This window comes from Rhinopithecus bieti, unplaced genomic scaffold, assembly GCF_001698545.2.
Source record: "Rhinopithecus bieti isolate Rb0 unplaced genomic scaffold, ASM169854v2 scaffold_4816, whole genome shotgun sequence".
Lineage (NCBI taxonomy): Eukaryota > Metazoa > Chordata > Mammalia > Primates > Cercopithecidae > Rhinopithecus > Rhinopithecus bieti.
This window is the reverse complement of record NW_016804543.1, coordinates 383,897-397,749: the sequence shown is the minus strand read 5'-3', so window position 1 is coordinate 397,749 and position 13,853 is coordinate 383,897. Positions and strand designations below refer to the sequence as shown.

General features: G+C 44.1%; 1 protein-coding gene across 2 annotated transcripts in view; it reads right to left on the bottom strand.

Annotated features, from left to right (window-relative positions):
- The window catches only part of LRIG1 (leucine rich repeats and immunoglobulin like domains 1), a 128,105-nt gene extending 114,450 nt beyond the window's left edge, over window positions 1-13,655 (bottom strand). The window contains exon 1 of one of the 2 annotated variants that reach the window (XM_017869081.1): window positions 12,910-13,655. In XM_017869081.1, the coding sequence (XP_017724570.1) occupies window positions 12,910-13,130 (221 nt within the window). In that variant the 5' untranslated portion in view covers window positions 13,131-13,655. The remainder of the gene's footprint in view (window positions 1-12,909) is intronic. The other variant, XM_017869082.1, reaches the window with a different exon arrangement.
- Window positions 13,656-13,853: the final 198 nt, after the last annotated feature.

The window sequence follows — 13,853 nt, the reverse complement described above, 5'->3', positions numbered from 1 at the left end:
AATCCGGGAGGCGGAGCTTGCAGTGAGCTGAGATCTGGCCACTGCACTCTAGCCTGGGCAACAGACGGAGACTCCGTCTCAAAAAAAAAAGAAAAGAAAATTTACATGATAAAGAATGAGCGGAAGGAAGAGAAAAGCCCAAGAATTTCCACTGAAGGCACTAACAAATTCCACGTGGAGGAAAAGTGGACATCCAGAACAAAGAAAATAAAAGCTTCTAGATTCTCTGTAAATATTTTAAAGAGTCCAATTACTGTCATAATGGTCAAGATTTTCAAAAACTATGTGTAACTAAGAGGTAACCAATGCAAATTTAATATGAATTTGGCCAAAAATGGAGTCAGACTTCAAAATTAGAAAAAGAAGCCGCAGCCGGGTGCGGGGGCTCACGCCTGTAATCTTAGCACTTTGGGAGGCTGAGATGGGTGGATCACTTGAGGTCAGTCATGAGTTCAAAACCACCCTGGTCAACATGGTAAAACCCTGTCTCTACTAAAAATACAAACAAACAAAAAATTAGTCTGGCTTGGTGGCAGGCGCCTGTAATCCCAGCTATTTGGGAGGCTGAGGCAAGAGAATCACTTGAGCCGGGAAGGCCGAGGTTGCAGTGAGCTGAGATCACACCACTGCACTCCAACCTGGGCGATAGAGTGAGACTCCGTCTCAAAAAAAAAAAAAAAAAAAAAAAAAAGAAGCCACTAGGCTGTATACGTTAACTGGCTGAGTTTCCACCTTGAAAGGGATACACGAAAGATCTCCCCGGTAAAAGGGATGGCAAGCTGGCCCAGAAAGAACAGGCAGTGCAGTGAGTAGCTGCCCTTCCTGTGGCCGTGACTATAGAATGTGACAGGCGGCCCATCCAGTCCTTAAGGCAGTTTCTCAGCATCACTTACAACTTTACTTATCGCAAGTATTCATTGAAGGACTGCCTGAGAAAGATGCTGCCTGCAGTGGCCCTGAGAAAATCCCTTTGGGAAAACATGCCTGTAATTTATTTTCCTGTTTTCTTTTAAATTTTATGTAAGTTCTTAAAAGCTAAATCAAAGATCTAAAGTGGATCTGCACCAACCTCCACAGTTTTCTTTGGGCCAGAGGGAAAAGGAGGTAAAATGAAGGAAAGCACCCCTTTCTTTGTTGAGTATTCACTCCTCCTCAATAACATCTAAAGGCTCACAAAAGGGTCCCTCATTGAGACTCTGCATGCACACACCCTTTTTTCTCTTTGCTGCTTATGGTATCCATCTGAGAATTTCACTCAGAAGTAGCAAACATTGGCCCAGCATGGTAGCTCACGTCTGTAATCCCAGCACTTTGGGAGGCCAAGGCAGGATGATCGCTTGAGCCCAGGAGATCAAGACCAGTTTGGGCAACATAGCAAGACCCCATCTTTACAAAAAATAAAAACTAGCCAGGTATGGTCGGGTGCGGTGGCTCATGCCTGTAATCCCAGCACTTTGGGAGGCCGAAGCAGGCGGAGCACGAGGTCAGGAGATCGAGACCATCCTGGCTAACATGGTGAATCCCCATCTCTACTAAAAAAAAATACAAAAAATTAGCAAGGCGTGGTGGCGGATGCCTGTAGTCCCAGCTACTTGGGAGGCTGAGGCAAGAGAATGGCGTGAACCTGGGAGACAGAGCTTGCAGTGAGCCGAGATTGTGCCACTGTACTCCAGCCTGGGCGACAGAGCAAGACTCTGTCTCAGAAAAAAAAAAAAAAAAAAAAAAAAAAACTTGCCAGGTGTGGTGGCAAGTGCCTGTAGTCCTAGCTACTTGGTAGACTTAAGCGGGAGGATCGCCACTGCACTCCAACCTGGGTGACAGAATGGGACCCTGTGTGTATCTCTCTCTCTCTCACACACACATACACACAAAAACACACACACACAAAGAATGTTTAAGTAAGTATCCTAGACACAGATCAATTTACTAATTCTTACCATCCAATGAAATGTAAGTTTACTCCCTTTTTGCTTCAATTAGAATACAAACATGAACCTAAAAATGAGAGGTCTTAGAAGTTATACATCCCTTTACAGACAGGAAATTAAGTGACTAGCCCAAAGTTATGCTGCCAATCAGTGGCAGAGCTAGGACAAAACCCCGTCTCCTAAGGCCCCGCCATGAGCTAGTTTCCCATTCTACCACATCCCCACTTTTATGACTTTAAGAAAATTAATTTTTTCCTCTCAGGTAAATCATTTTTATGCCTCTTTGGTCAAGCACCCCTTTAAGAAACTCTGTGAAAACGTGGTCTCCTTTCTGTCCAGAAAGACGTTCTGAGCACCAAGACTTCTCATAAAGTTCCCCCCAAGTAAATAATAAGGTCAGCAATCTTTAAGATAGTAAGGAACTGAGTATAATTTACTCATTTCTAAGTATTGTTTCAAATGCCCTTGTGAAAAAATCCAAAAATCTCCATAGAAGACTCTGATTTTTCTAATGGGTAAAGCACAGCCCTGGATAAGGCCAAATCACCCAAAGCGAAGAGTCCTACACAGACTCCAAATCTGAGAAAACAATCAGAGGAATTTGGGATGAGGCAGACCTTAATAACTACAGGGCATGTCAGCTTGTTTTCTGGATCTCCCCTCCTCCAAGATGGAAGGAAACCCTGGTCCTTTCCAGGGGCAGCCTCTGCATCCATCACTTCATTGCATCAACAATCCACTTCCTGGAAGCAACGAGCTCTTCTGACTGTTTATAAGTTTTGCAAGCACTGTGAGCTTGTGTGCCAGAAACTCACACCAGCCCAGGTGGAGGGAGGAAACCACAGACACACAGAGAAGTTCTTCTTAATTAAAAATAAAACGAAAACTAAGGCGGAGGCATGATGCTGGGTCAAGGTACCAATACACTGCTAAAACCAGATGAAAGAATGGTGTTCTCCCAATTTGCAAAACAGCACTAAATTTCATCGTCTCTCTCAATACTAAGCTTTTCTGCCCCATAATTTAAAAACATGCACTGGAGTGTGCTTCCACTTTTCTAAACAGAGAACCCACTGTAAATGGTGTCTAATCGGATATCATATAAATTTAATTAAGCTTCATAGATCCACCAGTTTAACCTGACCATGTTGGACAGCTTTTAAAGCCACTGAACACTCCATAATCTACCTGGAATTTGATTTTCACAGATAGAAGATGGAAGTCACTCCAAAAACTAGGATAAAGTGAATGGAATTTGGAGGACTAGTAATTCCCATTCAGATTCCTAAATGAAGCTGCAGCTAGCACAAAATCCATTCTAAAGGAGCCCCCTCACCAACAAAGTACCAGACTGAGGAGAAATTAAACTATGGACTTTTATAAAATAAAACAAACCTTTCAGCAGCTATTTGGAGAAAGCATTTTCAAATCTGTGTGAAGTTTAAATCAAGCACAGAGGGTTCCAGGAACCTAGTTCTTCGCTTTTTGAGGATTTTCTTACAGGCTGCCTCTAAGTCTATTTAAAGCAGCCTCAAGTAGCCACAGCTGGAGGGTCAGGCCTTACGAAGTAAACAATAGTTAACTCAATTCAGACTCATGACTTAACTACAACCAATGGCTAATTATTCCTCTACTAAACAACAGTATCTGAGACATCACTTTTTAAATGATCTAGTCCATTTCTAATTATGTTTGTTCACTAATGGATTTTAATCAACAATTAATAGCCTGGTAGAAACCTCCCAAGTAAGAGCTATGTGGAGAAAGTGGAAGGTTAATCAGAATTGCACATTCTGGCAAACGACTAGCACAAAAGAGCTTGCTAAACACCTCCTACAAAAGAAAAAAAAAAATCTGTATTTTGAGAACATATAAACTAGGGTGCACATAGTATGTGCCCAATAAACATTCTGTAAATATATAGCTTACCAAAACGCCTTTTGGAAAAACACAGTTAAAATGAATGTCAATTTTTTCAAAACTTCCAATTTCTGAAAACCACCCTACAGTAAATAGTATGGTATATAAATTACACCTCAATAAAGCTGTTAATTAAAAAAAAAAAAAAAAAAACTACACATTTGCAGATAAAAATGATACGCCTTTTTTTTCTTTCTTTTTTTCTTTTTATTATTTACTATTAAGTTCTAGGGTACATGTGCATAATGTCAAGGTTTGGTTACATTGTATACTTGTGCCATGTTGGTGTGCTGCACCCATCAAATCGTCCGCACCTATCAACTCGTCATTTACATCAGGTATAACTCCCAATGCATCCATCCCTTCCCCCTCCCATATAGGCCCCGGGTGTGTGATGGTTCCCCTTTCTGAGTCCAAGTGATTCTCATTGTTCAGTTCCCACCTATGAGTGAGAACATGCGGTGTTTGGTTTTCTGTTCTTGCGATAGTTTGCTGAGAATGATGGGTTTCCAGCTGCATCCATGTCCCTACAAAGGACACAAACTCATCCTTTTTTAAGGCTGCATAGTATTCCATGGTGTATATGAATGATATGCCTTTATTTCCAAAAAATAAATAACATGGAAGGGCAGAAGCATATTGGGAAATAGATTAAATAAGACAGTTGATGATTGTTGAAGGTGAGTGACAGGTACCTAGAGTTCATTACATTATTCTGTCCACTTGTGTAATATTTATGTTTCTCCATAATTATAAGAAAAAACACTCCATAGCAACAGAAGTGAGTTAGTTTATTTAAACTACCTGGCTGTGTATCAAATGTTCCCTTAATTCAAAATTTTTTCTAAAAACTATTTAAGATCATCTCACAAGAAAAAGAAGCTGTATCTGCAACAGCCTGCTTCCTAATCAGTTGTAAGTTTTCACTAAGCAGAGCCCAGCCTGTTCATTTTTTGTTATCCAGCCCAAAGTGCTAATGCTTGAGAGACAAATGCTTTCAAACAAAAGCGCACTGGAACTACAAGATTTGAAACAACAGCAAGATTATCTATCCCCCAATTCAGAAGTGTTAAATCCTTCTCATTGTATCTAACAGGTTATCATCAGGTAGGTAATTCGGAAGAAAAGAATTTCAGTGCAAGGTATGTTTTGACTAAGATAAGCAGTAAATTATTTGAATGGCAAATTATAAATTGGTGGAAGGAGCAAAACAGGGAGGGGGAGCTGTTAAACGCTGCATAAAGGAGTCTTAGAAAATAAAGTTGTGAGTTGTTGTTTTTTCTAATCAGCTAAAAAAAAAAAGAAAACCCCTGCATTATGTTCATGTGTTTATCAAAGTCCAGCTAATCCTGCTTCTAAGAGAGACCTTCACTCATTTCCTTCATTTTCTTCCTAATGTGAGATCTTGAGAATGCAGATCATAAAAGATTAGAGATCCATGCACCATAAAAGTTCAAAAACTAATCAATTCAAAACACTTAAAAAGAGGCCATGCTTTCTTTAAATCCTCTAAACGTCACCTTTTGCCAAAACAAACTGAACAAGCAGTAATTAGAACCTGCATCCTGGTTCATAAGGCAACCAAAATGTATTAGGACTTGCAAAAATGAACAGATTGGTTGTTCGCACAATGGGTCTTACCGGTTATGCTAGATTAAATAGTAATAAAGACGCAAACAATCGTGGCCGTTCATGTGGGCAAGGCTGTGAATTATGGCCATTAACTGAGGAAGGAACTCAGGTACAGGTGCACAAGGAGTGATAGCAAACAGTAAACGGCTTTTCAGGTGGCATTCTTGCCAGATGCCTCAAATGACCCTGTGTTCCCCGCCTGCGTCCCCTACAAAGTTCCTATGCAATTCCAAACAGACCAAAACAAATGAAAAATGTTCTCTGCATACAACTCCACAATTGTCTCCTGTCCTCCCTCCTCCTCCTCCCTCAAGGTTTTCCAACGAGAAGTGGATACAGTGAGGATTCAGCCAGCCCTCTGCAACTTAACCCTGTTTGGAAGAGCACACCTGCATTTTTCCAAGCTATTGACTGAGAGGTGCTACTTGCATCTTGGTAGGGTTCAGTTTCAATGAAACCCTGGGAAATAATAGGATAAAATGATTAGTTTAAGGGCCTCTCACTTCCCTGCCGCCTTCCCATACCTGCCTCCCTTCCAAAAGGATAGTGCTAAACAGACATAACTATTTGTACAACTGGAATAGATTTATAAAATACCTCAATAATTTTTGCTAATTATATAATCTGTTGCAACTGTTCACAGCTTCCTGCCTGTTTGGCTAAGATTTCCAAGGGTACGTGAAGTTCACTTGTGGCACTTCATACATATCACCAGAAACCCATGGGAGAAGGCTGCTTCATATGTATCACCAAAACTCACAGGAGAAGGCTGCCTTCTTCCCACCCCAAAAGACTTCTTCATAGCACAAAGGTAAACATTTTCCAGGAAAGCCTTTGTCACCAGCAATCTGGCTTGGAAGCTGAGTGTGGCAGCCTGAGCCTTGTAGTCTCAGTTACTCATGCAACTGAGATGGGAGGACTGCTTGAGCCCACGAGGCTGAGGCTGCAGTGAGTCTTAATTGCACCACTGCACTCCAGCCTGGGCAACAGAGTGAGGCCCCGTCGAAAGAAGAAAGGAAGAGAGAGAGGAAGAAAGAGAAAGAAAGGAAGAAAGAGGAAGAGAGGAAGGAAGGAAGGAAGGAAGGAAGGAAGGAAGGAAGGAAGGAAGGAAGGAAGGGAGGGAGGGGAAAAAAAGGAAAGAAATGGAGAAAGAGAAAAAGGAAAGAAAGAGAAAGAAAAGAAAAAAAGGAAAAGGAAAGGAAAGGAAAGGGAAGGAAGGAAGGAAGGAAGGAAGGAAGGAAGGAAGGAAGGAAGGAAGGAAGGGAGGAATCTATCTGGCTTGGAGAGACTGGCTGTGAGACAGGATAATAAATTGGAGCTACTGAGGTCTTTAACCTTCAAATTGGGCTCCAGCATCATCATAAAGTTGATGGATCCCTGTTGAGGAACCTAGCTAAATACAGGCATTATCTAACTTTGTCCTCACAACTTCTATAAGATAGAGTATTTTTCTGTCTTTTTAGACATGAAGAGGTTTGCCCAAAATCACACATGTAGCTGTAGACCGGAGGTGCCAGGGATGGACCACAGAATTAACTTTCAACCTCTTTACCACTCTTTAATGAAGAGTGTGAGCTGGGTGTGACCACTAGGGGCAAGGGTCCCTACATATTTAACATAGTAAAGGTGAGGAAAGCTTTATCCTCACCCATTCTCTCCCCTAATCAATGACCCAAATGGAGACCAGGGGACAGCTGGGTACCAAATGCCCACTTAGAAGATATAAAGAACTAAAAGCAGGAAATGAAAAGTATAAAACCCAGTGAAATGGAGAAACAGCTTAAAAAACCGAATGACTTCTATGAACAGATTGAAGTTATAACTTGTGTTTCAAAAGACTATGCATAAAGTGCTTGGGTAAAACCACTGATAACAAATACAAAATATATAAGAGTATATGAATATTTAAAGCAAAAAGTCTTTGTGTAAGAAAAGTTCACAAACATACCCACCACCCCCTACAAAAAAAAAGACACACATTGCCAACTTTCAATTAGAAATTAGACCATCAATAAACTGCAAATTTTTTCTGCAATCTTTATTGATCTATTCATTCTGTTTAATAACAACGGTCATGTATCAAGTACTTCAGCAAAAAACTTCTCAGTCCTAGTCACAATTGGACAATTAATTGGTCAGTCAGGACTGCTCTTCTAAACTGTGCAGCTATATTAAATTATCTGAGCAAAACATAAATGCAAGTCCCAGAGGTAAACTACTATAAAAATTTTAACCACTGGTCTTCAAAGTCCTCTATTTCTTTGCAGAGGAGATAAGATCTGAGTTTCTTACCAATTTACACATTTTAACTTGAAACAAAAGCAAAAGATAACCACGTAATTGACATACAAAAACTGAAGCCATGAGGTGCACGGAATGAACCCCAGTGGCTCAGTGTCCTGCTTAAGTCATAAAAAATAACAGTAACGGTCCCTAAATTTCCCACAGGCTGGTAAACTTTGGAGATTTTTAGATATTTGCACTTCCCTGCCTGGGAATTTTTCCCCCACCCCTCCTCCCTCCTGTCTCAAGACAATGCCTTCAGCCTTTGAAACTGCATCCATTGTAAACAGCTCTGAATATTAACAAGGCCCAGAGTCCCCTTCGCTTTTAAAAGACCCCAGGGTTTCAAATTGCAGTCACTGAGGAGGGGAAAGTCCCCAGTGAGTAAATGTCACATAGCTCATTCAAAAGGAATTGAAAGTTAGGCTTGCTCCTGAAACTTAAAGTCCTTCTACCTATGGGGTAGGTCAGAGGAATCCCTTTTATGTTTTAAACAAACAAGGAAAAGAAGAAAAAAAAGACTCTGGTACAACCAACATTCTTTACTGCTTATAACAACTTTCAATTCAATGAATCCCTCTTCTACATTTCCCTCTCCTGTGGATGCCACTTTTTAAATAACCATAGGCTATTTTAAACAACCTCCACCCAGCTTTCCTATCTAACAGACCGACCTTCAGGGCTTTAGCAGGTGCACAGCACTGGGCCAGGTGCATTGTTAAGTCACACAAAACCCCAGTGCTCTCTCCCGCATTCCTGTCCACCCTGAAAGAGAGGATGCTGAAAAGACTTTGCACCAAGGAGACACCCCTGCAGAAGCGGGAGAGGCCCTTTCATTGTGATCATGGTGTCTGAGGGAGAGAAAGGTCAGCCAGAGGCCGTCCCAATGGACTCAGGGAAGCTTCAGGGAGAACCCAGGCAAAGTAATTAACACTGGAGGGAGGGAAGCTTTCAGCTCGGTGCAGAGCTGGGGAGATGGGACATGAGGACATCGACTAGCAACCAGCTCTCATCACACTACACTTAACGTTTCTTCATCTTTCTGAAGATGGTTCCAAGAATTACAGGTGATACGTCCAAAAGTCCAAAGTTTGTAAAATCTAGTAACCAAATATAATTATGCAAAAAGACAACACACTACTTTTTAAAACAGTCCCTTGAAAAGCGGAGCAGGAACAGTTCTGACATGTCCTAAAGACAAGAGGGACATTGTGTGCCAATACAGAGTTAATTTACACTGGGTGCTGGGGATCTCTGGACACTTCCCACTTCAGCAGTACTCAAAAAGTAGATATTATGGCCACAATTTCATATCAGCAAGACTTAAACAGTGTACCTTTTTCTCACGACAACCAGTATTATTTGCCAGAAACCTCACCTTACTCAAAAAAAGTTGTCAGACAGCTAGCAACAGACAAGTTCTCCCCCCTCAAGAGGGAAGACACTTGTTGCAAGAGAAAAGGACTCTGAGCTCAAGCTAAAGCTCCCTGAAACTCCAAGAGCACTTGCACCTTTCAGACTGTATTCTTGGCAATTAACCTGTATTTAAAATGCTCCCTATTCCAAACAACTCTTTCCCTGTCCCACAAATCGGAAGATGTTCAAAGTCTGTTGAGTTTAAGTGATATGGAGAAGGAAATATTTCAGGACCATCCATACAACAATCAACTTAAAAAAAACATGACTCTCAGTTTAGGTTCTGCAACAATTTGGTGATCTGCACTTTAAATTTAATTTGCATAAACAGGACGGGCAGTATTTTCCAAACCCTTAATTCACAACACCCTGCACACCTGGGCCTTCTAGCACAGCTGTAAAATTTGAAAGACAAAGGCCCTTTTTGCTTCACAAGTACAATGGCAACCACAGTTGGTGTTTATTGTCTAATGTAATCATAAGCACCACTTCTTTGCCAAAACTGGCAAGGTTAGATTTAAGCTAACTGATTTGGTATTGCAAACACATAGTACAAAGAGATCCAAATCAATAAACTCATCTTATGTGGCTTAGGACAACCACACTTGGTATACACTTTTGTGAATATCCTTGCATTTGAATGCTCTGTCATCTTTGCTCCACACTGAGAACAAAAATCAGGGTTTGTTCTTCCTCTGGGGCCTGCCGGCCTTCCTAATCCCAATCCCAATGGGCTACCATTCAGCTCTTAGAACACTGAAACTAGCAACATTTTGTGATTAAACACTGCTTAAATGTATGGCACAGGTAAGAGTCTAAGGTAAACTGTGTTTAATACTTTTTAAATAGCTCCTGAAGCCATGCTCTCAAAAATAATTTCAAAGAAAGCAAGTATCTGAGTTCTAAGAAGTTCAACTTCTTCTCAGGTTCTGGGAAGTTGGAATAAGGCTTGGCAGTGGCTTGGTGCTATTTATGAATGTGCTAGTTGGACCATGCCAATCTCACCTACGTAATGGGCTGGGAGACTCAAATTATGGCTTGACTACTACAACTATAAGCTATTGTGCTGAATAAGTTATCCTCAGGCCCCAGAAATTCACCGATTATCAGCTCCATTCTGTTTCTTCTATTCACACTGCATTGACATCCACTATTTAAAGTTTTCCTTTTCTTATAATAGGCCTAGAAGCAACTTCCACATTAGATGCACTGTTTACAAAAGAAAAAAAAAGAAGTCCCATAAAGCCACAGGTCCCCTGCTATCTCAAACCCACAGCCTGAAGTTGTTTGAATTAGCTGCAGTAAATCTAGTTCATGGGTTTATAAACTAGCTCAAAGCATTTTCTAGACACTGTGGGCTTAGAGCGTGTCAACTTGGTGAAACTATAAGATATTTCATTATATCATATACAGACACTTTCTCCCCTAAAGTCTTGCTGAATCTCAGCCAGGAATATAAACCATATAAATACTCTTATGGAAATTCCAGAATAAGACTCGAGACTAATGATTTAAATTCAGAAGTCTGAAGTCTAGAAAAAAAGAACACATTTGCTTGATTTGCCCTTAATCAGAAATAAGATAATTTCACAACTATTTTTCAAAGGATAGCCATTTTGTACTGCTCACTGTGTTGCTACATACTAACCAGAAATCACGCTGCTCGTATCTTAAAATCGAATCAGTCAACACCATAATCAGTATATTAAAGTCTACTGATGCTTAAAATACCCACTTTGGTATTTATCAATCATCAAATGTGTGAGTAAAAGAGAAGAACTTCAATTCTGAAGGTATTTATGCCATGTGAAATGTCACTCCTAGGCAACAGAAAGCCTAAAGAAATAACCAGTATGTTTGCTCCAAAAATTAAAGGGCAAGGCAAAGTGGATCTTGTGACCATAGGAAAGTGCAAATAAGAGGACACCCTGTCCTCTCTGGGAAGTTACTGCTGTGGAACTAAATGCCTTCCCCACAATGCCACTGACACATGGCATTGGGAGTCACTCTTCCAACAGGTGAACACTTAATAAGTTAATCTGATTCTGCCCACATGATTCAATTTAAAAAAAAACCTACCATATATAAGGGAAAAATCACAATACCCCAGACTAAATAAGATACTACCTAAGGACAATACTGGGCTCTATCTCCCAATACTTAACACAGCTCTGCCTCCACCCTACGATCACTGATTTTCACTAACTCAGTAAATTCCATAGAAGAAGTAGATATTGAAAATCTAACTGTAACTAAAGGGTCCTGGTCATCTTCAGAACTCTGTAGTACTTGTTGATGGAGCAGTGTCTGGGGCCAACTTAAAGATTCGTGCCCCATTTTGAGAGGTACAGGATCTTTACATTTAAAAGGAATTAACTTTTCTTCCCTTCAGAACCCCTTCAGAACCCAGTCCACATTTTCTTCAATCAAGCCACATTTAATAGGAATTAACTTTTTTTCCCTTCAGAACCCAGGCCACATTTTCTTCAATCAAGCCACAGGTGCTGGTTACAACTTGTGACACCAGTTTTCTCCTTTTAAAACAGCCATAGTCATGCCTGAGGTTACTACTGTGCCTTTCCTATGTTCTAGGAAAAATGTCCAATTATTCAACTGAAATGCGGACTATTTAAGCTAGGCCTTTTCTGGAAAGGTACTAATAGTTCTACAGAGATGCTAATTACCGATAACTGAACAGGATTTGACTCATGGACCAGATTTTTTTTAGAAGTAAAAGAGGGCTATTCTATTCTACCATGTTTACAGAAGTCTAATGCCTTTTTTTCCTGCCAAATCTCCTGTAAGAAGTGTCCCACTAAGTCCTAAATATGCCCACATCCTGACAGCACAGAAAAGAGCCTCTTTCGGGTGAAACAAATTGCTTAAATCAGCCAAGACTCCGGCACCCTCTCCTGAAGCAGCATTACTCCAAAACTCATTTGCACCATTTATGGAGGAGAGACTCATGAGGGTGGGCCCCACCCCACTGGATCAGCAAGCCCAATGGGGCCCCAGGGAACACACAGGAAGGGTCTGGAACAGAGTTTCGTATGCCAACCAGGCAGAAAAGGACAAACTCCCAGCACTCACAGGTCGCCAGGAACTGTCAAAGCCCTCTAACTCAGGGGTCCTCGGGGGAAGACTGCCTTCTGCCCCGCAGAAAGGCAAGTCAGGCCACCACGGTCTTTGGGGATCAGGAGACGGCTACACACACTATCAACTAATAAATAATGTAAACGAAAGATTGGAGCCAAGAGTCACCTTCATTCATTATCCACTGGAAAATCAAGGAGCTCAGACACCAAAGAGTTGGATTACAGCAGAGGAAAAGGAAACGCACCCACAGACCCCCACGCAGACTTCTTCACACTCTGCTCCAAACGTTTCCCACCCACTCATCCGCAAACACACTCAGCTCCAGATTCCCACTCGCTAACTCCCAGACGGCCCGCACGACGCGTGCTGACTAACCCCAAACCTCTACGACCCACGCTCGCTCGTCTCCAGACCTCACCAGGCATGCTCTTCTCCTCCAGGCTCTCTCGCACGCCTACTCCCCGGACCTCCACGCAGGGTCTCCCCTCCGCCAACCCAAGCTGACAGTCTTCCAGCACGCACAACTCCATACACACAACCCAGTCCACACCCCTCCCTGAGTACGAACCCCGCCGCCCCGTCCCCAAGTGACAGAGCCCCGTGGTGCAAGGAGGGCAGAAAGGGCGGCACTCACAGGCTCCGAGTCCAGGAGGGCAGGTCCCCGGGCAGCGCCGCCAGCCCGCGCCCACCGCAGTCCACCGAGTCCCCAGCGCAAGTGCAGGCGGCCGCGCAGGGAGCCCGTGGGCCGGCCGCGGCGGTCGCCGGCTCCAGCCGAAGCAGCAGCAGCAGCCAGGGAAGGAGAAGGCAAGGCGAGCGGCGCGGGGCCCCGAGCGCTCCCCGGACCGGGCGCGCCATCTTGTCTGGAGCGCGCTGCGAACTCCGGGCGCGGGGACTGTGAGGACCCGAACGGCCGCAGACGCGGGCGGGCCCGCGGGGCGCTCCGCTCGGCTCTAGACTCCGCGCCGGGGCATGGCCCCCGCCCCAAGTTCTCTCTGAGGCCGCGGCTCCGGCACTCAGCGGGCTCCCGATGCCCGGGCCACTCCGCAGCACCCGGCAGGGGCCGCAAACCCCGCGCCCATCCGGGTCGGCCGGCCCGCCCGCGCTCGCTGCGAACTCTGCCGATTCGGGCAGGGCGTACCCAGGCTGCGCTCCTCGTCGCCTGGCGCACGCCGAGTGCCGCTACAGACACCGGCCGAGGGCAGTGCTGCCGCTGCGCCTGGAAGGCAGGCGTTCAGCCCCGCAGCCCGAGCTCGTTGCCGGCGGGCATCTTCCTCTCGGTGCAGGGCGCAAAGCCGTAGACCCCCGGGCTGGACGGCGCGGCCGGCCCCGCGCTAGGAGGTCCCCGTGCGCCTCGCTCTCCGCGGGCCGCGGGCAGAGGGCGAGCGCGCGCGCAGTCTTCGGTTTCGCACTGCTCCTCCGCGCAGCAAGAGTCCCGCCGACCTCGCGGCCGAACAATCAGCCGGTTGCTGCTTGCTTCCCCGCGGCCCAGCCCCGGCCAGTCCCCCAGACCCCGCCCCCGGCCGCTCTCCCGCACACACCCCCTGGGCTCCGCTCCCCGCGGCCGCCTGCCGGCCCNCG